Genomic DNA, 23,502 nt, shown 5'->3' with positions numbered 1-23,502 from the left:
GTCCTAATTTGAACTCAATATGTAAGCAAAGACGCGAATGATAAGAATATAAATTGGTATTCATCACCGAGATATCATACAATGTGTGGCCTGTCTACAGAGTTTGGTTATCCACAGGTACAGATTGCTGAATACGGTAAGAGGAGATACTTCCCGTCGTCAGGAACGAGTGGTGCCAGCCATCATTGTCACGGTCTGAGTCACTAGAAAAGTCTTTCGAGGGTAGCATGATACCATTCACCTTCCATATTTAGATCTTGACTAGCAGCTTTCTCCCGGTATTATCGTGCACTGACAGCTAAGTTGAGATGGAAGCGAGAAAGGTAGGGAGAAAAAAAAAAATAAACTTTTCCATTCCTGAAGTATAATGTAATAGATGGCGTGTGTATCAACAACAAAATGTAATAGAAATAGAAGAGTGTAAATCAGAAATCTATCGTAAGATGACGTCGAAAGCGTTGATGGAACACAGTAGAGAGATTGGTTTGGTATCATGTTTTATGGCAAGTGTTGGTATGTGCAAGTCGTCAGGGATTCATGAGTAGTAGATATGAGGAGATAAGTCGTCTGGTGGTCGCATAATGCGACGGAGGAGCAAGGAAGAAGCCGTGGCTCGCGCTTTTGGGGTTGCCAGTTTCTATAGAATCACGCAAGGTCCCTTCTTTTTGGGTTCTCGTCGCTTTCCTCGCCTCCTGTCCTGTCGACCCTGACCCTCACGCTTGCGAGGTGCGAGGTCATAGTCGCCTGAGCTTCCTTTGGCGTCCTTTCGGATAATCTGCCGGCAGAGGTCAATGAAGACCTCGTTAACGTTGGCACGTCGACGAGCCGAAGTCTCGTAATATGGTGCATTGCCCCAGCTTTGGGAAAGAGAGAATGCACGGGCACGTGGTACCGCGCGGTCTTCCTCTAGGTCAGATTTGTTTCCCACAATGACAATGGGGACGTTTTCATCATCCTTAATACGAATGATCTGCTCCCGTAATTCAGATAGTTCATTCAGTGATGACATGCTCGTGATGGAGAATACAAGCAGGAAGCCTTGGCCTTGCTTCATATATAGCTCTCTGGAGGGACATCAGAGGTTAGCGCTGAATCAACGTTTTTATGCCTTGATATCAATAGTCGCCAATATTCTCTATATGGGTTTACGATGGGATGGCTGATTACCTCATAGCCGCTAAATATGTGTTAGTGGAAGGACATAATTGTGGAGGGACGGGCTAACTCACTAAACTGTTCCGTGCCTGCTGTGTCAAGACTATCGGTATAAGCGGTCAGTCATTAGTCCACCGTTGCAGTACCATACACAGGATCTTCTGACATACATTTCTAGAATACATTGTCGGCCCTGAAAGAAGTTAGTATCCATACATATCAGGCGCAAGATGCTATACAAACTTACGTCTACCTCAATATGCTTGCGATAGGAATCCTCGATTGTTGGGTCATAGCTTTCAATCCAAACATTTTGAACGAATTGCGCTATCAAGAGTAAGTTATTGCTGATCCCAAGCGCGTATCTAACCCTAAGGGAGGGGTACAGGGAAAAGTGACAGGGCCTCCCTACCAGTAAGACAGCTTTTACCCACTCCTCCTATTGCGCACGCGAGCAAAAATCAGTGCTAGATCTTGGATGGGGTTGTTCGGGGCAGAAAGGGCAGCCTACCAGCGCCTAACACGACAATATGGTATTCTCGTCTGCGGGTGACACAATGCCATTATTAGCATATACCATACAGTATTATATGACGCGAACCAGACTCCAGGGTTGAACTCACTGCGGCCGCATTGAGATGAGTAATTGTGACACCAGCGACTACAGCCGAACCTCTCGATTGGGATGAACTTTCTCAATGGCAAACGGTATGACCAAAAAATGGTACCGTCCAACAAGCGCGTCTGCGTCAAAGTACGTCTGTTCCGCAGCAAGCAAGTCAAGATCCCACAATTCCCTTTGTGAACTGGCGAAGACGCGGTTTCGTAGGTCCGATGTAATACGCGGTGCTCGGGCAATGGTTGGGCCTCCTGGCGGATCGGATGGTGGTCCAAGTCCCTCGGGGGTAAAGGAGCGGGGATGAGCTTGGAGCAAGGGTAACGACACGCGATCCGTTACATCGGTCTCGATATCAGTCAATTACCGCCCAATTGGATGATTCTAGGAAAGAAGGGGGCGCTAAAGCGGGACGTGAAGCGAGGGGAGGTGAAAAGAAGAGGTCGGAGAAGCGAGAGTGTGCGCAACGAGGTTCGAGAACGAAATGGCAGCGGAGCGAACGAACGGACCAGTTTGATGTCCAGAGCGAGACTTGGGTGCCGGTGGGGGCGAGGGAGCCAGGGCCAGGCCGACTGCAGTTTAGTCGCGGCCTCTTAGCAGAAATTGTGGGGTGTGCGAAGAACGGGTTTGGTTCAAAATTCGGACTTTCTGGATCTGGCGGAGAACGGAGGAGAAGCTGTGATAGTTCTGCTGCACGGACAATGATAATAATGATGCAATTGTCTGACAATGTGATCCCTGTTGGTGTTTGCTTTTTTTCTTTCTTTTTCCTTCTGCCCTGCTCCGTGTCTTTTTCCCTCTTGGAGAACAGGAGAACGCACTTCGGAAACGCAATACAAATAATCTTGTGGATGGCGGTGAAGATCGGACTGAGTGATTTTGGAACCGAAACTTTATTAGTCGGCGTTGGAGACGATCCAAACCGGGTAAATATATGCAAATTCCAAAAAAATATTGTGATGGCTGGCGAAAGATATGGAGGGGAGAGAGGGGAGAGAGGAGATGAGACGAAGTAAGTCGAGCCTGGGGAGAGAGGATGGACGAAGAAATACTTAATACACATCCATCTTCAGAAGCCAACGGCGTGGCGTGGCATGAATAACAGCAGGTTATATTACTCGGATGTCGCATCCCGTCTTCTTTTCTTATTCTTACTTCTCAAAGCAATCAAACGAGACCTGGATCCCATCAACGTCAAGACTCACCGGTGGCCGTTGTCGAATAGTTACAAACCCCTGCTCGCACTTCTGCTGCACCATGCACCGACTGGGAAGAATGCAATCCCTGTTCTCGCGATCAGAAACACGCCCAAGTGTTGGCTCAGCTCTGCAACGCCTCCTCCCCGAATCTCATCTCATCTTCATCACAAACCGCTCGGTCCGCGAAGCGCGGGCCAACTAGTTAGTTAACTACTGGCTAACTTATGAGTAATATCTGACTAAGGAACGAGTGATGGGGTCCAGCGAACAGGCAGGCAGAGTTCGGGAAGTGGAGCTCCTTCGATAACACTACGATGCACCCGCCCTGCAACTTCCCAAATCGTTCTTACAGTGCTGACCATCCATACAAGACTACGACTACGACCGCTCTGTATCTTTTTCAGGATGGTGTCCCGAGCGATTGATACTCCAGATGAACTGGAGCATTTAATCAGAAGCTATTTTCGTACCCAAACCTCAAACGACATCACGATCAATTGCCCAGAACATTTGTTATACGCCGAACCGATCAAGAAGCTCTTACAAGAGCATCCGAGGGGTAATCATCCGTGATTCTCCCACGATTGGGAACATCGTCTCTTGAAGCTTTTTGCAATGACGCCGCTGCAACGTTAGCTAGTTCATTCATGACAAGCGCGATAGCTAGCCAATTCATACCCGCCCAATTACAACGGAAAATATCCACTAGCACGAATGGATTTTTGATGGCCCGAAGCTCTGAAACCCGATCAGGTTCGAATGTTCAGGCCTGGACGAAGTATCCAGACCTTTCGATAGTTTTTTTGGAGCTGACCAACCGATCCCTGTCGTTGTTTTCGAAACAGGTTTCTCGGGAGCCTACGACGACCTGAAAAATGACGCCACCCGGTGGCTACAACGATCTGGGGGTAAGGTTGGCTTAGTAATATTGGTCAAGAAGATTTGAAAACGCGTCGGTCACTGCAGAAGGAGCTTCCAGAAAGCGAATACGGCGACTACTTCGGGAACTTGGCTCCGACATTGTCAAACAGAAACATGGCCTTGACAAACCTGGAAATGGCGAGTCTGTTGCCCAAACCCAGAAATATTACGATAACATACGGGCCTCCATAGCGGTTCATGACTGGGTAGGTCCAATTGCCGCGAACATGGAGTTGTGGGAGCTGCATGACAGTGTTCCTATGTTCTGAGAAAAGAAAAACAGTAAGCTTAAATTAGACTAGTTATTTTAAGTTATATACCAACAATCTTAGACTGTCCTCCCCCGCCGGCAAACCCTGTGATTAAAATCAGACCTTGTCCCGCCGGCTTACCGGGAGCAATTTCAGCCCTTCAACGAAGACCTTGTTCATGAAATTGACTTAGAACATTACGGGGAATTACTGCAGGATGCGCAGCAAGAACATGTCTTCTATCGCACTGTGACTCTATTTGGAGCAAAGCCGACTTCTATCGATTCGAAATATAGCGCGCCACAGAACTAAACTACAGATAGTGTATGAGTGTAAGGTGAGCGAGACTTGAGTGCCAGCGGGGGCGAAGGAGCCAAGGCCAGGCCGTTTCGATGTACTTTTACTCGTCACTTGGGGCCGTTAACCTGTCTGTTTACCTTCATATCCTGTTGTCCCTTGGTGGCAGAGCTATACTGGTCCAAGGCATCGAACACATGGCCGAAAACCAACTCAGGCGCATCGTGGGCCCATAAGAAATCAAGGTGTTCGTATTTCCGAATTTTTTTAGCCGTTGTCCCGCGCGGGAGCTCTTTCAGCATCACATCGATGTCGACAAGACTATCACTGCCCCCGTACAGCAGCACAATCGGGGTTTTGATGTTCCTCGTAGGGTACTTGACTGGCTTATAAAATCGTTCGCTCGCCGCAATACTGAATGGCGCGTAGATCTCATCATCATAGAATTGAAAGTTCTTGTTGCGGATGATTTGGAACCAATGTACCACAGACTTGGTACTTGTGAACGAGAACAAATGGAGATAACCCGCGAGCTTCTGGCTACGGCTGATATTCCTGCAGTTCCAGTTGAACAGGAAGGAAAGTGATGTATCGATGATGCGCATGAAAATCGGGGGGTAAAGGATGGTCTGCCACATCGTGGTTGAACTGAGGATGCTGCGTCGGCCGAAGAGTAAGAACAAGAAGTTCGGTGAGGCTTTCATAAGGGAATCCACAACGGGATTTGATATCCGAGCGGGTGCCATTGCAGGCGCAAGGGCCACAAAGACGTCGATCTTCTGATTTAACTGCGGGTGAATTGAAAGAGTGGCGAAAGCTTGAGCCGTTCCCTGCGAGAAGCCAATATATGATAGGGAGGGCTGCCCTGTCAATTCAAGTATATAGTTGATACTGTCGGGGATGTCGTGAAAGGCAAACTGATCGATTGAGAAATCCCAGAACTCATTAGTTAGCGGAGAGAGCCTGGTCGATTTTTTGGAATATTTATTGCCTCGGTTGTTCCCCAACCAGACGTCGTACCCTCGTTCCACGAGCTGGAAAGGAAGACATCGTTCCTCCTCTGTCAAGCAGACCCAAACTTCACTGCACATCATCAAGCCATGGTGGAGATATACGACCTTCTTCTTGATGCTTTGTGCACCTTGGTTCACAGTCTGAGATTCCTCGCCCTTACGGTTGGGCAATCGGTGCAGGCCAAGTAGATATCCATCCTTCGTCTGCACAATGTGCTCCTCCGCCTCATATCCGAAAATGGAGCATATTTCCCCAAAATCTGATGCTTCCCCAACCGCAGTCGCAATTCGCTTTTCCTTGGCCTGATTTTCCGGCTTCTCAGGGGTTATAATGAGGTTAAATATGGTTTTCGACCGTTCGTAGCAGAAATTGATGATCGGCTCGGCTGCTCCAAGTTAGCTATCATCCGTAGCAGGTCCTTTCCTCCATGATACGACGTACGAAGGCAGAACGTAATGATGTGAATGACCCATTCCAATAGCACCAAGATCAACGATCCGAACAGCGCAAGGTACTCGAACCAGAAAAGCCGCCCAATGACTGGTACACGGGCCATATTGAAAACGTTGCAATCGGGAAGCAGCTATTCCTTCGAAACCATAGCTTTGAAAGAGCATAATGCGCAATGGCTGGGAGAAAAATGATAATCTCCGCAAGCCTCCAAGGCGACGATCCATCGACAACCGCGACGTCATCTCATCCCCTACTAGAAGACCGCCATTTTCATGTGATGAGGCTTACCTAATCCGGGGATAGCCCGGTGAATTTTTGCCCGCGGAGTCAGGCCGCATCTCAGGTGTCGAGGAGGAACTTGAATCACCAACGATCCCCAATTCTCGTCAGGACATTGGCTGTGTCGCATCCAAAATGCCGAACTCTTGCAACGCTCTCCGTAAGTTGACCTAGCCTTATCCTATTTCTGAGAACTACAGTGGCACGCATTTTCCTGTCACCGGGCTTCCGCGGTCATACCACCGAGCCAAAGAGAACAGCTTCTCTAATGAGTAAATTGAACAGGCGATGCCCTGGCGCAATGCCTCCAGCAGTCTGATTGTATCATGGTCCAGCGTCACACACCGCGAGAATGCCTAAGCGAACCTCTGGTCGATGAACTCCCCGTCAAATGTCAACAGTTACGGAAAGGCTTCGGCGAGTGCAAGTTCGTCACCCTAGCCTTCCCCTGTTCCAAGCGAAGTGGGAACAAAATGAAAGAAATAGACTCGATTTGCTAACCAATATTTAACAATTAGACGTGGACTAATCGATATGCGCAAACGATTCCGCGGCAACGCACCCCTCCAAATGTCCAAAGAGGTTGAGGGCAAGGCAAGCAAACCATCGCAACAGTTGTATGCGGGCAAGCCGGCATTTGAGACGGTGAAGGAGATCAGTGGGGATGAGGTGCAAATGGATCCAGAGAAGACGAGAGGGCTATGAGGGGAGATACGCATTTGCTAGATGTTCGATGTCAAGTGTAGTGGTGGTGAAACGATGAAACCACAGGGACTTGATGTGAAATCTGGTTGAATTTAGAAGTGTCTCTCCCATGCATCTGCTTTTTGTTTTGGCCACCTGTTTTTCTCCCCTCATGGCATGTATCGGAGTTGCTTGTTTTCTTCTTTTTTATATGGGTATGTACAATATGTGTACGTTTATATACTGGCATGATGGAAACGATACTGTTTAGATTGGTTATACAACCCTACTATTGCAGCAAAGTATGCATCTTTAAGACTTTCGCCTTCCATTGTATTTTATGTTCATACAAATTCATTCAGATTAGTACATCTCTGGTCCACGCCTACTGCGTCTTCTTGCTCTTCCCCGCAGCAGTAGAAGTGGGCGCTGAGTAGAGCCAGATGACCACGAACGCCACGAACCCTGCGATAACAGACCAGAGACCAGCAATCCAGACCCAACCTCCGCTAATCTTCCAACTACGGGGATACTCATTGTGGGCGTAGTGGCGGACGGTGACTTCGTGTTTCTCTTCAATGTTGGTGAGGAAGGGACGCTTATAATTTACGCGGAAGGAGAAGATTCCGTGTTGGTCGGGGACTGTGAACTGTGTGCCAAAGATGGTACTGTTTCCTGTTGTCTTGATGGGCTGGAGGTTGAGACGGTGGAAAGGGGACAGCATGGTGAATTCGAGTTGGAGCTCGTCGTTGGCAGGGACCTCGAAGGGGACGAATCCATCATAGCTGTACTCTGAAATCTCAATCGAGAAAACCTGATGGTTCATAGGTTAGCGGGTTTAGCGATAAAACAGTGTAACAGGCACGTACGGTTTCGTTTTTGATCCGGTAGATGCTAGGGTTTAGGTCCTCTGCGGTGAGACTATCCTTGACAAGGTGGTGCTCAATGTTCCCAACTTTGAGAACACCAGTTTCCTTGAATGTCCATGCAGTCAACTGCTTGGCGAACTCACGGTTGGCCGTCTCGGTGTCTTTACCACCCGGTGCCTTTACGGTTGCGGAGAACCACTTATCCTGAAGACTCTCCACGGAACCCAATAGCGTGAAGCGGGCAGAGTTCCTGGCCTGCATAGTTGACGCCAGTGCCAATTGAGAGCCGGTAGCAAAAACTTCTTCAACTGAACCCACTTCCTCCTTCGGGTTGTAGCTGTAGGCTGTGACGGGCGCTCGCAGAATAGGTGCAAGGAGGGAGTTGTCACCGAGCGTGTGAGGGCTGGAGTTTGGAAGAGCAAGAACACCCTTGCCTCCAAAGAAATTCTTGGTGTCTGGTCTGAGCTTACCAGGGCGCTCGAGAAGGAGGACATCGTGCTTTTCGGAAGCCGAGAGCGTGTCATAGTTGAAGTGGTCAACGGCGACGGAGGAACGGTCGGTGGATAGGTGGAGGTCAAATTCGAGCAGAAGCGAGCTGATGGCACTGGGGGTTGTGGACTTGCCGGAGAGAGCGAGGAGGATGTTTCCGTCTTTGTTGAGGAAGTCGACGAGGTTCTTAGGGCTTAACGAAGGTCCGAAACCTGTATCGTAAAGTCAATTGGCTGTCCTCGTATAGTCCATGGACTGAGTAGAATAATGCCGGACCTTTGGATTTGGGAGGGAGAAGGAGGACATGGTCGTAGGCCCTCTCCCCCAGGTCGAACAAGGAAAGCTTGTCGCTTTTGGGTGATTCGAAGATGAGATTATACCCTCGAGCTTCCAGGCGAACTAATTAGCAAGGACCGAAACCCATTGAGAAAATTTACGGTACGGCATACATTCTAGATCGCCCCATAGCGTCGAGTATAGGCCCTTCTCTGTAGCTTCCTCCAAAACCACAAGCAATCGATTGCCCGAGCTGCTCGATGCATTGACAACGGCCAAGAAGCCGAATAGCAGGAGAGACGAACACCACCGCATCGTCGAAATGCTTCCGCGCAGCGGAGTGAGAGGATGAACCGAGAGAAAATATCACCAGAAGCAAAGAAACAAAATTGCAAGCGGTGTTGGCGAAGGGTTAATGGTATCGGGGAATATAGTCTGCGGAAGTCCAGCTTGAATTGGCGACGTGTTTGGACCGGGCGCCAAGACCTCGTCCATCCGCCGCCTTTGCAACTAAACTTCGGTCCGGCTTGTCGTCACTTTCAACCTCCATCCTTCCCCTCAACCCACCGATCGCAACTCAGGTCTCACAGAGCACGCGCAGTTACTGCCCTCTGCGAGTCTTCGACTTCATCCGCGTCCGTCGCTTTATCCAATTGACCCATTTCCCCCGAAATATCGCATCCCGCGTGATCAACCGAAACCCCGAACATCCGCAAAATCTTCCGCCAACCTACGTCGCAACAATGACTACCCCCCAGTTCTGGTCTACGCCCCTCCGCTACATGCGTTGGGCATCGCACGAGAAGCCTGCCATCTTCTACTCTCTCATCATTGGTGCCACCGGTCCGCTCATGCTCGTTTCCCTCCCCCCGATCAGACGATTCTTTGGCGATGTCGACCCAGAACCGATTCCCTTGACATATCCCAGTAAGTTGCCAGCAGCAGTACCGGCTTAGATTCAATGATGCTGATGCATTGTTTCCTTTCTGGAATAGTCCCCCAAGGACCTCGGGTTATCCCGCAGGGCTATGACGACGAGTAAACTCCGGATTACCGTACGGGTAATGGATGAAGGTTGTTTGTCAAATTAGGCTTGATATTACTATATTTGCTGTTGTTTAGCTGGGAAAATTTACATCAAGGTTGCTTCGAAACCGACATACGCATACGCTCCCAGTCACATCCTATGAGGAAGATCGCCGGGTCTAATCAACAGATATGGAATCTCGGCTGGTTTTGTACTCGACTTAGCTCGGGTAAAGTCTCTTCGTTTGCCTGATCGTATGGGCCGCTGGGTCTCCCTCTATACCCTGCACCTAGCGGCATCTCTATTCCTGCGGGAAGACTACAATGTATTGTATATGGAAAAGAGTTATAGATCGTGAAATGGCAGATTTATTCTTTCACTTCGCCATCTCCCTTCAATGAGTGTTGGATTTCCTCTGAATATAGTTTATCTTCGAAGAGTAAGTTTGAGCATATAGTGTTCGTCATACATGCGAAGGAATAGCATATAAATGAACCACGAAGCACGTTTAATAAATATAAGAACGGATATCAGATAGAAGCAACAAACAATGAACGGAAGATTAGCATACTCCCCTGTTCCCTTCAGCTGTACTCTAAAGAAACGCCATATTCTCCTCACCTCCGCCATTCTGCATCAATGGGTAATCATCTTCCGTCATAGATAAATCAAACATATTCGTATTACCCCCCAGGTTACTGAACTGGTCAAAATTCGACGGTGTCTCAAAGAGACCATTGCCGCTGGGGCTGGTCATGGCCGAGAGGGGTGGTAAAGGCGGGGCCACCGGGTTGAGGGATGAGGATGAATAGCCCACCGAGTTATCCCAGGCCATAGTGGGATCGGTGGTGAATGCGTTTAATGAGTCAAAGGTAGAGGAGGCTGGATTTTGCAACACGGGGCTCAGCAAGAAATCATTTCCGAGGTTATTGTTGAGATCCATCAGGGCGCTAGAGCCGTCCATAAGAGGCTCAGTAGGCCCAGGAACGAAGGACTGACGGAAGTGACTATTGTTGGAGGTGTCGTCGCTGTTAGGCATACCCATATTCTTGATTCCCGGGAGATTGTAGTTCAACGTTTCTGGTAAGGGCATTTCCTCTTCCCTGACTTGACAGCAGGTCAGGTATGAGAGCCCTCCATTGAGGAGCGGATCATATTTAGCTTGGTTGACGAGCAAATCCGAGACGATATGCTTCATAGCTTTCTTTAGCTCATCCAGGTCTTTCTTTAGCTCTTTCTGCTGTTCATTGCTGATTTCGAGGCAAGCAGAGAACCGTCCAATAGTTTGACCAAACTCATTCAAATACGAATCGTCTCCTGCTGCAATCTTGCGATAGAAGGCTGCGCCTCCATCTGGAGCGTGGTAATTGCGACCCTCCACAAAGCATTGGCAAAGCCACTGTTGGTAGAAGGTCAACGCCATCCATCCAAATACATTCTTCGTTTCTCGATAGTAAGCGTTATCTGAGCGCGGATGAGGCAGGCGATTCACTACCTGAGACTCCACGGCCATTTTGATGTCGTTTAGGCCTTGGATTTTCTGGGCGCACAAGCTGCGAACACTCTTGGGTAAGGAATCGCGTTCTTTTTCTTCAAGAAGGCCCCATTTTCCCACTAGGTGGATCATAGATTCCTGGAATACAGAGCCAGATTGGATAGAAACTGCGAGTTTTATCCAGGAGACTGGGTCCTGCGATATGAGTTGGTAGAGCGTTTGGTCGAAAGCGAGGAGACTTGTCTGAAGGGCACGAGAGACAACGTCAGCTGAATGGAGCTCTTCGGCCTTTTCAAGTAACATCTGACAATTTGCCAGTATTGAACTCTGGCAATCGGTATCCAAAACCAGAGACTCGTCGTAGAAGATTCTGAATATATTCGACCAAGCACAGCGAATCTGCTCAGACCACATGGGGAAGGAGCACAAGCCCACCTGCACGTCGTCCATCGCACCAGCGGAATCGTCGTAACCCTGTATTACGACCTATGTGTTAGAACCATATTGTCTAAGAATTATTCATTATTAGGGAGGTAGATTACTTGCCTGGATCTCCAGTATTCCGTATTTATGGGCCGACGAGCCGACCACATTCATAATGATACGGCGTGATGGCGGCTCAGACCGTTTTGCGGCAGATAAAGGTGTAACAGGGGGACAGAATTCTCCAAGAAGACGCTCCAATAATCTGGAGTGACTTTTAAGCACCCAAGAATGAAGACAGTGGGTGTCTGGTAGCACATTTACCTTGACATCGCCGTCAGCAAATTTGAGGGAGGTCGATGCCATGGTGAAATGCATAAAGCATACTCCCTCTCAATTCTAGAGATAGGAGGTTGGAAGACGCAGAGATGTAGTTCCAAGACATGGGTAAAGACAGCACCAGTAAACGCTCGATTTTGAACAAAGAACAGCAGAGACAGAGTAAACGTTGGGTTCTCGTAGATGAGTGAATATGATGAAGAAGCAAACGAACTAAGGTGTTTTGATACCCCAGGACCGAGTAGCTGGGCCCACCCACGGAGTGAAGTGAACAGCAATTGAGGCAATTAAGTGGTTACCTACCTATTATACTGAATGGAAAATGGCCAAGCCTTGTTGCTAGTGAATTGAACGCGAGGCCTCAACAGTGGTATAAAAATATTCTAATATATTGGGCAGGGGGAGGGTTGGGGGTTGGGGGTGAAAAAACATGTAATATAGGCTGCAAACTCACAAGGTCGTGGTGCAAAGGACCAGTGAATTAGTATGTGTGGCTTAGGGGGCTTGGAGGAAAAACAAACAACGTTAGACATTGGCCAAGTCTCAATGAGCTGGTAGGCAGATTCTTGAATTAACTAAAACACCGTTGTGAACTTCATCAGAACGAGAAAACGCCGTATATGCTCGTATCTACATCACCGTATATCATCAATGCCCGCACTAACAAGGTATGTTTCAACCCCGCCAGTTTAACAAGTCGTGACAACGAAACGCCCCTCGAAACATATTAGGAGGCACCGATTAAGTCGGACCAAAAAAAAAAAAACCGCTGGGAGTAGACCACGAAAGAGACCAAAACGGAGAGGAGCAGTTGCCTGACACGGCGACATGATAGAAGATAAAAAGACATCAGGGATCAGGTGAACATTACAATGTACCAGCAAAACAGCCACCTTTCCATAAGCATCACAAACATTTGGTGGTTCTTTACATTAGAACGCCAATGCGGTCCTCCCTGAGAAGAAAGAGTAAGGGACATATCCAGTGGAACACCGACCGATGTCCATGGAGACACTCGGTAATAACAATCAACGCCGACGCGCACAACGTCCAGGAAAATAGAGCAAGTTCCGGTAATCTAAGGTTCGTTTCCCCATGGCTGCAATCGGTTCCGAAACAAAGACACTAAGCACACTTTTTTCCGGCATGATATTCCTGTAGGCAGAAAAGGAAAGAGATCCATAAAGGCTCCAGGGTATGATCGGCAGAGGAAAGAAAATTCATGGCGTAAAATTCATTAATCCCGCGGCACTTTCCGTGCAGGAAACACAGGTATCGGTACTAGCCGAATACCTGGTGCTCGCAAGGGGCTGTGAAATCATGCATAATCACCGTGTCCGGCGGGGAGCCTCTCTTTCTCTTGCTGGCTGCGGCCTACTTCGGTCAGGATATCCAGAGTCCGGAGTGTATCTTGGTTCCATTCCTATCCGTGGGTCAGGGGCAGTAGTGGCAGGGTATGCCATTCCGGTAGTAACGGGAGAATAATCAGATTCGGCATCATATCCAGGGCCAGGGTATCTTGGGGCATTGTTTCTCCCGTTCTCGAAGCCATAACCGGAGCTGGCGTAAGTATAGGACGGGTGGAGTTCAGAAGTCACTGGCGGTTGGCTTGGAGTACTGTAGGGGATATGTTGGGGAGGGTACGGCTGGCCGGCCGCAAAGCCTGAATGGTTTGAAGGATATGAGGGAGCATTGGAGTATGGCGGACTTGAAGTTGAAGGGTAGCCACCCTGGTGATATTGCTCTGCGTACTGCTGAGGGGCCGCAGCGTAGGTTGTGGGAGGAGAAGGACGCTGACCCTGGGGCATTTCAGAGTGCATACTTCCCATAGGAGTTGGATAGTTTGGTGTGGCCCGGCTGGTTTGGGGGTAGCTGTAGTCCTGGATGTAACTACCTCGAGGGTAGCCTTGGTCAGCCCGACTTCTCACATCTGCCTCCCATCGAGCTGAATCGGCTTTGAGATCAGCAATCATTTCCTAGAATATCACCACGTTAGATTGACTCCTCTTAAGTATAGATTTCAGAGGTCACATACTGATGTGAGGTTTCGGTAAGCTCGAATGAAAAATCCTCCACGACCCTATTTAGAAGTCAGTAACGAAAAATGCGGGCGCTTAATTCATCGAGACCAGTTTGTTTGGCACTTGTACGCGGTCGATTGCAGAGGATCGGGGAGACGGACATTATGGTTTCCAGGTCTTACTAGTGCATCATTTCCAAGGTAACGGCAGATATCGGCCTGGATTACCTCTCGGCTAATTCCATCTCCGGGAATGAAGTACTCATTTTGACGGCTAGTCATTGTGTCCAGGGAAGTGTGTCCGGTGTTTATTTAACAAAGTAAGATGGTCCAGATATCCAGAGGGGTTCCAGGGAAGAGAGAATCCGGGAAGTCCAGGTAAATATGATGGCGAATTGTATCAATCTCAGGCTGTTCTTCAACAAGGCAAGAATTATTATGAGGACGGATAACCAAGGCTGGTAGATAAAGCAAATCTGACTTTTGATTTGACAAGTTTCCAAGCGGGACCAAGGCGTGAGAGAGTGAGTGCCAGCTGGAGCTTATGGGATCCCAAGCGGTAACGAAAACAAAGAAATCCGGGAAGATGAATTCTTGTCCACGGTTCTGTCAGAGAGCAAAGTGATATTCCTTGAGTATATCCAGTAGAAACCAGGTCGCAGGATAACAGTAGACGGATGTGAAGAGTCGAGGTGACAACGATGGAGACCACAAGACGGGAGAACGGCGTGGATGGAAGATGACTAGAAGAGGGGCTAGGGGGAGTCCAGCTTTCACGGTCGTCTGTCAGTTCCAGTGGTGTTTTGTACAGACTATGCTACCTGGAAGCCGGCGAGAGATGCCAGATAAGGCTTTGAGGGAGAAGAGGGAAGAAGGGAAGAGCGTGAAGAGAAGGAGAGGAAAAGACGAGGGTCGGCGAGATAAGAGGCGCTGAAGAAGGGCGAGGGGGCGAAAAAGGTGGGAGCAAAGGTCGAGGGGAGACACATGTGTGGGTTTTGCGCCTGTGCTCCGGGAAGGATTGATTGGGCTGTTGTTGGGCCGGCTTTGGGCTGCTGGCCTGTCTGGTGCCACGACTTTCGTCTCAGACTCCACACCACACCGCAACGATGCCAAAGGACAACGCCAGAATTTGCATGCATGGGCGGACAAAGAAGGCTTAGGTGCTTGGCCATGGAAGCCCCGTCGAGTGTCGACGTTGATGGTCCACGACTTGCTTTGGCGCCTGTGTCGCGATGCTGCCTCTTCCCGCCTTCTGGTTCATTCTATTGGGTGAGGCCCAAGCCTTGACGATCAGCCAGGGTATCACCGTGGACCGCAAAAGTACTTCCACTCCGGAGTATAACCACGCTAGCCGTCTTTCATCTCGACTGGAGGAATTAGAGTCGATCGTGACCTGACTGCGACGGAGCATTTTCGAATCCAAAAGAGCAGATATCTCCCAGAAAACAGAACAAGCTTTTTTCCTCTCCCACGGCGATTTCAAGGATCAATTCAATAGATAACCTTTTACGCGGAGCAGAGAGATACCTTGCCTCCTCGGTGACCATCCTTGCCTCACCAGGTGCCACGGCAAGCAAGCCCCTACTTCATCTATCAATCATCCAACAGCAGCTGTCCAGCCTTCGATTTGAAGACAGCCTGCACCGGAGATGCGAGACTCCGGGAGCAAATCAATCAAGGTTCCTTTTGCTTCTTCTCCCTTATGAAACCACAAGCAAATAACTGGGTTCCCCAGCTATTATTGCGGATACACGATCTGCGGATTACGTGATATGAACTGCATTACTACAGGATCCTGAGGAATCAATATCGACTTCTTGATGCGGGGCGCATATACGATTATGAAGGGGATGTGCAGATGCAGTGAATTCTGCATGATCAAGAGCTTCTGACCATCCGCAGAGTGGTCGTTGCTTGCTCAAGCTGCTTCCAGCTGTGACCCGTGAGGTGGCAGCAATGCTTTTTGTGATCCAGCCGGTGAGGCGCTGGAGGGGAGGTTTGGGCATTGGGCAGTCATGCGTGTGGCGACTTGGGCACTCGTCAGACGTCAGTTTCCTCCATAATTTTTCCCTGCCGCTGCCTCGAATGGTCCGCTTTTCTTTATCTCCGTTGTCCGATAATTCATTGGGTCATTTAAACCTTTATAGATTCTGTTGCGGTCGCGAACCAAGGCTCCAACCCGCCCGGGCCGTCCACTTTGCTGGGTCCCGGCCTCAGCCTTGCGTTGGTTCTCCAATCGCTTTCTGGCGAGGATATCCTCTGGTCTGGTGACGACACTTTCCCTAGCACTGGTCTTGATGTCTTTCTCATTAAGCTCATTTCTATTATTTGACATGGTAGCAAACTAGCATTGCTTAGTTAGCCAATGTCCCTCTAGTATGACCCTGGATGAGGCTGCTGATTTGACCCTGGAGCATGACTCTAACCGGCAGTCAGAATACAGATGGCCACGCCATTTCGCATTTCTCCTTCTCTTCCCGCCCGGCTATCATAATATCAGCTTCTTCGTCATCGATCAGCTGGTCAGGCTCGCGCGTCACTGACGGCACAATTCTCTCGTTTCATTTCGTGATGCTCACGTACTTCTCGCGGAGCACGCCGACGAGGGAGTAAGATGCATCTTACGTTCGAAGGATATAGAGCCAGGTGGCTTCGCCGCCCATGGTACACTTTGTTATGTCTCCCGTAGCCTCCTAGGCAGTTCGAAGGCCCAAACCGTGCGGCCCGCGTGTGGATACGCTCACATATAATGCCTCACTCCTCATGTCTCATTCAGGCTTCCCGAGGCGCCAGTTTTGACCAGTCAGCTACCACAGGAAGTCGCGTTTGGTGCAGCTCACGGGTGCAGTCTCGAATGAGAGGATCTTTTGTCATAACGACGCCTGTCCTTGTGCAAGGTCAGCTTCCTTTGACTTCGCATGGCACCTAAATGAGGTCATCTGGACTCTTCGTAAGCTTTTATATGCCTGGCGCAACCTCGGCAGTGGCCACGATTCACCGACCATTTTGATGAATTGCCAATGCGCATACGTAACACATATGGAATCGGTTTGATGTTAATAGTCCGACGACGACTGAGGAGATGCCAGGCCCAATAATTGTCCACTCGATACGCCTCGTTCGAACTTTGTTTTCCGTGGTTCAAGGTATCTTTGACTGCTGCCCTGCCCGAGACGTCTCTGGTAAAAACCCAATATTCAAGTAATACGACATCGCGCCGTTTTGACCTACCTTAGGCTCTCTTGTGGTCAGCAAACTATTGGCCCTAACGATTTTGTTACTACTGAGTGGAACGGGTTAGGCAGGTACGGATGGAGTGCATCGCACTTACCCTGTAACTGGAGAGAGTAATGCCCAAATTTATGATACCGAGCACCATATTCTCATGGATAACCTAAGGAAGGCGCGATGGAGTGTTGTTCAGTCTAGGAAGCAACTTACAAACTTACCGCACTTCGCTTTCCTTTTAGAGATGGCGACCAGATAGGAAGGTGCGATCGGTTTAAGGCACCTACCTGGTGAACTGATCGTAGGTTGCTCTTGCCACTAAGTAGAGCTGACTGCAGGCACTACCACGATACCATTTAGGAAAGCACGTAGTTGGACGATACCTCGATAGGAAGCCGCCACCCAGCGGGAATTATATGAACTCATGAGACGTCACTGGCAAAAATTACTAGTCTTACTTTGGATGCCTCATATAGTCTCTACAGGGCTCTGTCTAATTGTGCAAAGTAATTGAAATAAGCGGCAGAACATCCTTGTCGGAAAAAGGTGGCCATGTTAAGAGGTTGGTATGCACTATGGAGCGGAAAGTATCTAACCCGATTAGGAAAGTTAAGATCTTGGCCCCGGGGAATAGAACTCGACAACGTCAGTGAATCCTCTCCGCAAAATTCAGGTGTCTCGCCGGCGCGCCGCTCAAGAGCCCCCAACCCTGAGGTCTAATTCATCGTATAGTTAAATTTACTCCTATGATCTATATACATATTTAAATCCGCTATGTACGTTCTATCGCCAGTTCCGAAATGTCTCGCTCGTCCCCAGAACTCCCCGCGTCGCCCGCGTCCCGCGATTCGGCAAAGCCTCATTCTCGCTACACCTATCGCCAGTTCCATCTCCTCCGACAGGCGTCAACCGCGTCCCAGATTCGTGTAATAGCTCATATCGACCTCGATGCCTTCTATGCACAATGTGAAATGGTCCGACTGGGAACACCGCGCGAGACACCACTCGCAGTGCGGCAATGGGACTCGTTGATTGCGATCAATTACCCGGCGCGAGATTTTGGGATTACGCGGATGATCTCCGCGAAGGACGCGAAGACTAAATGCCCGGATATTGTTCTTCAGCATGTTGCTACATTTCGGGAGGGAGAGGGCGGAAAGTGGGCGTATAGAAAGGATGCATGGAAAAACATGGGAACGGACAAGGTTTGCCTTGACCCGTACAGGGCCGAGTCGCGGAAGGTCTTGAAGATGATTAAGGAGAAGCTAGCGAGCTGGTATACAGGGATAAGTGGAAATCAATTGGGACTGGGTAGCCAGAGCAACATACAAGAAGCACTAGTCGAGAAAGCGAGCATCGACGAGGTCTTTGTCGACCTCTCACCATTGGTGTTTGGCGTCCTGCTCCAGCGGTATCCCGAACTACGTGGAAAACCGAACGGTGATGATCGGGTTGCACCGTTGCCTTGTCCACCTACTACTGCACTGGAGTGGGACACGGAGGACTGTCTGGTTGACTTGGATGAGAACGAGACGGAGGTCGATGACCCAGACTGGGATGATATCGCCATGCTTATTGGGGCTGAGATTGTTCGATCGGTCAGAAAAGCTGTCTGGAATACGCTCAATTACACGTGCTCCGCTGGAATTGCTAAGAACAAGATGATGGCGAAACTGGGGAGCGCGACAAACAAACCTAACAAGCAAACAATCGTCAGGAATCGTGCTATACAGAACTTTCTTGGCGGTTTCAGGTTCACCAAGATTCGAATGCTTGGGGGTAAATTGGGTGACCAGGTCAGTGCTGCGTTTGGAACAGAACAAGTCAGCGACCTCCTTGGCGTGTCCCTGGAACAGTTCCGAGCCAAGCTGAATGATGACACGGCAGCCTGGCTTTACGGGGTAATCCGCGGAGAGGACCGAAGTGAAGTCAACCCCCGAACGCAGATCAAGTCCATGCTTTCCGCAAAGTCGTTCAGGCCGAGTATAAACAATCTCGACCAAGCCGACAAGTGGCTGCGCATTTTCGCGGCGGACATATATGGTCGCCTCGTTGAAGAAGGTGTGCTTGAGCATAAGCGTCGACCGAAAACTGCTGCATTGCACCATCGGCAAGGCGCTCAGGTGAAATCCCGACAGCTGCCCATACCTGGATCGGCCACTATCGACGAAGACCTGCTATTCGACATTGGGAAGACGCTGCTTAGACAGGTTGCTATATATGGGAGTGCATGGCCTTGTGCGAATCTGTCTTTGAGTGTCGGTGGCTTCGAGGACGGAGTGTCCAAAAATCGAGCAATTGATGGTTTCCTATTGCGAGGCGACCAGGCAAGGAATGTGGCACCCTCTGGTTTGACTCATACAATGGATGAGTTATCAGCTGAACAATCAGCCAAGAAGCGGAGGAAGTTCGAAGACAACGGACCGGGGCGATTTTTCAACAAGCAGCCAGGAGTCAAACAGGTTCAACCAGCAAATGTGTCTGAATGCAAGCCTGACAACTCCCAGTTGTTTGGAGATGACTTACCCAATGACCAGACAGAGCTATCGCCTTGGAGCGTCTACGATTGCCCTCGATGCGGCAAGAACATACAGGTTGATGGGAAGGACGAACACAATGATTGGCATTATGCCAAGGATCTTGAAATTGAGGAAATGCAAGCTGCCAGGAATTCCCAAACATCGCAATTATCAAACAGGGCGGCTCCACCGAATTCCCGCTCGAAACCTCGCGGCGGACGAGGCAAATCGGAAAAGGGACAAACTCGGCTCAGTTTTGGATGAGGTTCTCCAAACTTACCCGAGTCACTACCGATGAGAACGTCTTTCCATCGCCTCGCCATTTACGGGAAAGGAACATCGCTTTCTAGGTGTTAGCCGTGCTAGTACTCATTCCCACTAACACGAACAAAGACTGAAGCTCCTTCCCGTCATTGGATCTGGGGAAGATTTCATATGTTGAACTCATGATCTTCTACTCGATATCACGGGAGTCGCAGTTTCATGATCTTACGTACTAATACGCCCCACTCAGGGTCTGTTGCCCACCTAACATTTGTTTACGAACGGGCATGACCAAGAAACAGCTACGAGGCTTGGAACGAGGGTCTTCTTATATAGATCCTGCAATTATACGAGCATGTGCCCTTTTGTCTTACCGCCAGAATGCTCTCGCAACTTGGGCCTGGTGGGTTTAGGCCATGTTCGACCGTGTCGTTGACAATGACGACGGCGGCGGCACGTGCTGCGGTCAGCACCTGCATACGGGTATGGTGATATTGGAAGAGTGAGGAAGATTATTGGAGTTATATGATGGACAAACAAGTAAATGTAAATTTTGGAAATATTTGATGAGGGCCGGATTCCGTAACAAGGCAGTGTAGGGGGTATGGTACCCAAATACTGAAATCTGGTTCGTGGTAGGAAATCTCCCCAGTACCTGAGTGTTTTCCCCCCTGTTTACGGTACACTCAGCAAAGCATCCAATAGGTTTCAAAAGACGCAGTTTGCGCATTTTCAGACGCACAAGATAATGTAGCCTGTAGGTACAAAAGGAAGGATGCCTCACCAGGCAAACTACTGCGGTGTGACATCAGCTGGCACAGCCGCGGGGTTCGTTTCAGGCAGGCGAACAGTTCACCAGCTCATCCAGCATCTCAGCTGCGACATTCCATCTCTCCACTGCAATGCAATGATTGCGACTTCCTGCTCCCCCTTCTAGAAGTATACTTAGCAGTACAGCAGCCACGGCACCTCCACCAATTGTTGTCTTTTCTCGCCGTGGGGTACGCGGCATCCTGACAGCATCCAACGCCTGCCCCACAGCCTCATACGAACTCCGTGCCTTTTTCGCAAGTAGTGAAGTGCAAGGGCCAGCGCTGCTTTAATCATCTCTTAACTTGCCATTTTTCCGTGCCGCTTTCTCACATCCCAAGATGCCCCGCCGAAGCCGTCCGATTGAGTACGACGATGTCATCGACGGTATGGAGGTGTATCCTAGGCGAGCTAGGGGAGATCGGTTACTAGTTGACCGCGACGCACGCTATAGCCGCCGGGTGCCGCGTGGGCATGGGCCAGTTGTTGAGAAGCTCGACCGTCACCATGTCCGAGAACGTGCGAAGCCTGAGATTCCCCTCGGAGGCTACGAGTATCTACGAGACGACGTTTTGGCTGCTGAACGACTTGCGAGGCTTGATCTAAATGCGTATCGCGATGAGGAAGTCGACAAGTACAAAGATATGGCGAACGATGTTCGCGGGTCAAAATCTCGTGGAAGGCGGCGCGAAAGGGTCTCTGATGTTGAAGAGGCATACTTTTCTCATGCGGATTCTACCCAGGATTACACGGATAGTGAGTCCGATGTGGTGGAGGAGATTGTTAGCAAGAAGAAACGACCTGTGATGCCTCGGCATGACTACCGTGCCCGCAAGGAGGCCATGCCACGCAGTAAAAGCGTGAAGGACGAAAGACACATGAGAAGATCAGAATATGATGACGGTGCTTTCCCTAAGAACAGCCGCTCGATGGAAGCATTTCCTGGCGATAAGAAAGGCCCGCGCTGCGATGCCGCTCCACGGTCACATCGTCGGTCACATTATCATATCGACATTGTGGATGATGAGAGCGACGAAACCGATGAAAGCGAGTTGGATGTTCTTCCGAAACACGGTCGAAGGGGGATGGCATGGCCAGATCCTATCAGACAGAAGTATTCTACGCGAAGGCGAGCAACGCCCTCCTCACTATCATCGTCACCCGAATCTGCTGGGTCTTCTGAAGAGGAAGAGCTTCCCAAAGTACCTCTACCAGTTCCAGTCCCGCCGATCTACAAGGAGTCACCCAGGAGACATAAATCTCTCAACCACTGTAAGGGTTTCGCGGGGATTTTACTACAGTTACTTACTGTTCGACAGCACCACCGCTTCAAATACCTCGCCCACCCAGTCCACCTACCCCTCCTCGTGTACCAGATCTGGAAACAGTCCTCAATGAACGTGAAGCTCGGCATAGGTACGTGTGACAGTCCTTTTTATTTGAACTACGTATAATAACCCTATAATAGAAAAAGAGCTGAAGACGCGGGCAAGGAAGAGGTTGGGATCGAGAAACGAAGTAGAGAATCACTTCAACTCACCTCTCAGGAACATAATACGCGACGGAAGAAGGGAAAACCGGCGGCTGTAGTTGAGAGATCAGAAGTTGGAAGCAGGGACGTCCTCATCGAAGATGAACAAGTCGGTCCACGGGTTTCGTACAAAAAGCGTGAAATAGTCGAAGAGGATCAATACCGAGATCGAGACCCCCAACCCTCTCGCAGCTCACCTTTGAGTGACGCTATGGATGACTGGGCCATTGTCCAAGCTCCCTCCAAGTCAAAACACAGTCTTGAAAAAGAACTACCTGCTGTCGACGTTAGAGAGGACCCGAGGCGTCCCCGACGAAAAGATCGTCAATTTAGTCCAGCTGAAGACGAGATGATAGAGCCTCGGCATAAGGGCGATACTCCACGGAGCAAAGTTGGGCCGCGATATATCGGAGTCAGAGACCGTCGCGAACGCCTATGGACTGAAATAACGAAGGATCTAGTTGTAAAGGAAGCAATTGAACGTGCAGGGTACGAGTATGAGGAAATGGACACCGTCTACTATATCTTCTCCTACCTCCATCCGGTGAGTATTTGTTCGCTTCACCTACTTCCAACCCCAAGTTGACAACTATTATCTTGCAGGAGGATGTAAACTCCCTTGTTGAGGATTCTGACGGTATCCGACGAGCGCGCCGCCGGCGCATCCAGCAGATCCAACGCGAGCGTGCCTCCGTACCCCCTTCGTCAAGGCGATCACCGAACAAGTCAACTCCTATACTCCCCGAGAGGCCTCCATCGCCTCCAGTGCCGCCCTCACCACCCCCGCCACCGCGTCAATATCGGGATGAGCGAAGAGATGACCGACGGAGGAGAGAACGGCCGCGCGAATATGAACGGGAGGAGGATATTGTAGAGGGTCGCTGGAGAGGTCGTCCGGGTCGGTGGTAGAGGGTGTCTTGTTTGTTTGACATTCGACATTCCTCACGTCGACGATCACTCGGGCTTTGCGAATCTAGACCTGGAAGCGATGCTCATGCGCAGGCTCGAATGCTTGGTATATTATTATTATGGAAAAATAACTCAACATATCGTATTTAGATACCGCAACATAAAAATCTGCCTATATTGCGATGACGAATGACTCTCTAAAAATAACAAACGAGGACGTCAGTATGTCTAGGATTTATATCTCAAATCTAACGAAGGGTGTCCGCAATGTCTCACCAAGCTGTTCGATGGGATGAAACCAGACGAATCATAGAACATCTCTATACACGAACTCCCGATCAACGCATATCCGCTGATGGAGTAGTGGATACATCCATTACTATCACCGTCAGACCCAGAACTATACTTACGGGCATATAGATACCTACCGCGAC

General features: G+C 49.6%; 11 protein-coding genes across 11 annotated transcripts; 4 read left to right on the top strand and 7 right to left on the bottom strand.

Moving 5' to 3' along the window:
• Positions 1 to 233: 233 nt before the first annotated feature.
• Positions 234 to 1,957, bottom strand: ASPSYDRAFT_1109598 (putative RAS small monomeric GTPase (Rsr1)). The gene is made up of 8 exons (XM_040839922.1): positions 1,779 to 1,957; positions 1,667 to 1,698; positions 1,568 to 1,594; positions 1,403 to 1,482; positions 1,326 to 1,348; positions 1,230 to 1,258; positions 1,168 to 1,177; positions 234 to 1,064 (listed from the first exon to the last, which is right to left on the bottom strand). Exons 1-8 carry the CDS (start codon positions 1,787 to 1,789, stop codon positions 638 to 640), a joined length of 639 nt encoding a protein of 212 aa, XP_040700831.1. The 5' UTR covers positions 1,790 to 1,957; the 3' UTR covers positions 234 to 637.
• A 1,694-nt stretch (positions 1,958 to 3,651) lies between these two features.
• ASPSYDRAFT_47304 (uncharacterized protein) lies at positions 3,652 to 4,261 on the bottom strand. Its single transcript, XM_040847406.1, has 2 exons — positions 4,224 to 4,261; positions 3,652 to 4,173 (listed from the first exon to the last, which is right to left on the bottom strand). Exon 2 carries the CDS (start codon positions 4,137 to 4,139, stop codon positions 3,966 to 3,968), a length of 174 nt encoding a protein of 57 aa, XP_040700830.1. The 5' UTR covers positions 4,140 to 4,173; positions 4,224 to 4,261; the 3' UTR covers positions 3,652 to 3,965.
• Positions 4,262 to 4,549: 288 nt separating this feature from the next.
• Positions 4,550 to 6,009, bottom strand: ASPSYDRAFT_155695 (sterol esterase; the record flags this gene model as incomplete). The annotated part of the gene is made up of 2 exons (XM_040842485.1): positions 4,550 to 5,838; positions 5,895 to 6,009. The coding sequence occupies 2 exons, from the start codon at positions 6,007 to 6,009 to the stop codon at positions 4,550 to 4,552; spliced, it is 1,404 nt and encodes a 467-aa protein (XP_040700829.1).
• A 131-nt stretch (positions 6,010 to 6,140) lies between these two features.
• Positions 6,141 to 6,890, top strand: ASPSYDRAFT_206022 (PET191 family protein; the record flags this gene model as incomplete). Its single annotated transcript, XM_040843895.1, has 3 exons — positions 6,141 to 6,345; positions 6,471 to 6,612; positions 6,704 to 6,890. Exons 1-3 carry the CDS (start codon positions 6,321 to 6,323, stop codon positions 6,888 to 6,890), a joined length of 354 nt encoding a protein of 117 aa, XP_040700828.1. The 5' UTR covers positions 6,141 to 6,320.
• Positions 6,891 to 7,254: 364 nt separating this feature from the next.
• On the bottom strand, positions 7,255 to 8,818 carry ASPSYDRAFT_154903 (dolichyl-diphosphooligosaccharide-protein glycotransferase; the record flags this gene model as incomplete). The annotated part of the gene is made up of 4 exons (XM_040842408.1): positions 7,255 to 7,683; positions 7,739 to 8,439; positions 8,504 to 8,614; positions 8,677 to 8,818. 4 exons carry the CDS (start codon positions 8,816 to 8,818, stop codon positions 7,255 to 7,257), a joined length of 1,383 nt encoding a protein of 460 aa, XP_040700827.1.
• A 428-nt stretch (positions 8,819 to 9,246) lies between these two features.
• Positions 9,247 to 9,545, top strand: ASPSYDRAFT_155159 (NADH:ubiquinone oxidoreductase subunit NDUFA3; the record flags this gene model as incomplete). The annotated part of the gene is made up of 2 exons (XM_040842432.1): positions 9,247 to 9,430; positions 9,499 to 9,545. The coding sequence occupies 2 exons, from the start codon at positions 9,247 to 9,249 to the stop codon at positions 9,543 to 9,545; spliced, it is 231 nt and encodes a 76-aa protein (XP_040700826.1).
• A 130-nt stretch (positions 9,546 to 9,675) lies between these two features.
• ASPSYDRAFT_1180958 (uncharacterized protein) lies at positions 9,676 to 11,814 on the bottom strand (the record flags this gene model as incomplete). The annotated part of the gene is made up of 2 exons (XM_040840365.1): positions 9,676 to 11,499; positions 11,773 to 11,814. The coding sequence occupies 2 exons, from the start codon at positions 11,812 to 11,814 to the stop codon at positions 10,126 to 10,128; spliced, it is 1,416 nt and encodes a 471-aa protein (XP_040700825.1). The 3' UTR covers positions 9,676 to 10,125.
• Positions 11,815 to 13,115: 1,301 nt separating this feature from the next.
• ASPSYDRAFT_59440 (putative transcription factor RfeG) lies at positions 13,116 to 14,089 on the bottom strand (the record flags this gene model as incomplete). Its single annotated transcript, XM_040849700.1, has 3 exons — positions 13,116 to 13,763; positions 13,823 to 13,867; positions 13,970 to 14,089. 3 exons carry the CDS (start codon positions 14,087 to 14,089, stop codon positions 13,116 to 13,118), a joined length of 813 nt encoding a protein of 270 aa, XP_040700824.1.
• Positions 14,090 to 17,835: 3,746 nt separating this feature from the next.
• ASPSYDRAFT_91319 (DNA-directed DNA polymerase eta) lies at positions 17,836 to 19,818 on the top strand (the record flags this gene model as incomplete). The annotated part of the gene is made up of 1 exon (XM_040852469.1): positions 17,836 to 19,818. One exon carries the CDS (start codon positions 17,836 to 17,838, stop codon positions 19,816 to 19,818), a length of 1,983 nt encoding a protein of 660 aa, XP_040700823.1.
• Positions 19,819 to 19,990: 172 nt separating this feature from the next.
• On the bottom strand, positions 19,991 to 20,798 carry ASPSYDRAFT_1109585 (uncharacterized protein). The gene is made up of 2 exons (XM_040839921.1): positions 20,561 to 20,798; positions 19,991 to 20,489 (listed from the first exon to the last, which is right to left on the bottom strand). Exons 1-2 carry the CDS (start codon positions 20,625 to 20,627, stop codon positions 20,164 to 20,166), a joined length of 393 nt encoding a protein of 130 aa, XP_040700822.1. The 5' UTR covers positions 20,628 to 20,798; the 3' UTR covers positions 19,991 to 20,163.
• A 171-nt stretch (positions 20,799 to 20,969) lies between these two features.
• Positions 20,970 to 23,068, top strand: ASPSYDRAFT_59438 (uncharacterized protein; the record flags this gene model as incomplete). The annotated part of the gene is made up of 4 exons (XM_040849699.1): positions 20,970 to 21,900; positions 21,948 to 22,044; positions 22,097 to 22,703; positions 22,763 to 23,068. The coding sequence occupies 4 exons, from the start codon at positions 20,970 to 20,972 to the stop codon at positions 23,066 to 23,068; spliced, it is 1,941 nt and encodes a 646-aa protein (XP_040700821.1).
• Positions 23,069 to 23,502: the final 434 nt, after the last annotated feature.

Source organism: Aspergillus sydowii (assembly GCF_001890705.1).
Source record: "Aspergillus sydowii CBS 593.65 unplaced genomic scaffold ASPSYscaffold_8, whole genome shotgun sequence".
Taxonomy (NCBI): Eukaryota; Fungi; Ascomycota; class Eurotiomycetes; order Eurotiales; family Aspergillaceae; genus Aspergillus; species Aspergillus sydowii.
This window is presented reverse-complemented; position numbering and strand designations above follow the sequence as displayed.

Bases quoted from the DNA above. Each gene is read 5' to 3' on its own strand.
- ASPSYDRAFT_1109598 (XM_040839922.1), bottom strand. The intron at 1,483-1,567 runs GTAGGGAGGCCC...TACTCTTGATAG, and splicing joins GGGTAAAAGCTGTCTTACTG to CGCAATTCGTTCAAAATGTT. The intron at 1,259-1,325 runs GTATGTCAGAAG...TTATACCGATAG, and splicing joins CGACAATGTATTCTAGAAAT to TCTTGACACAGCAGGCACGG.
- ASPSYDRAFT_47304 (XM_040847406.1), bottom strand. From the start codon at position 4,139: ATGCAGCTCCCACAACTCCATGTTCGCGGCAATTGGACCTACCCAGTC.
- ASPSYDRAFT_1109585 (XM_040839921.1), bottom strand. From the start codon at position 20,627: ATGTCACACCGCAGTAGTTTGCCTGGTGAGGCATCCTTCCTTTTGTAC. The intron at 20,490-20,560 runs GTGCGTCTGAAA...TACCGTAAACAG, and splicing joins CCTACAGGCTACATTATCTT to GGGGGAAAACACTCAGGTAC.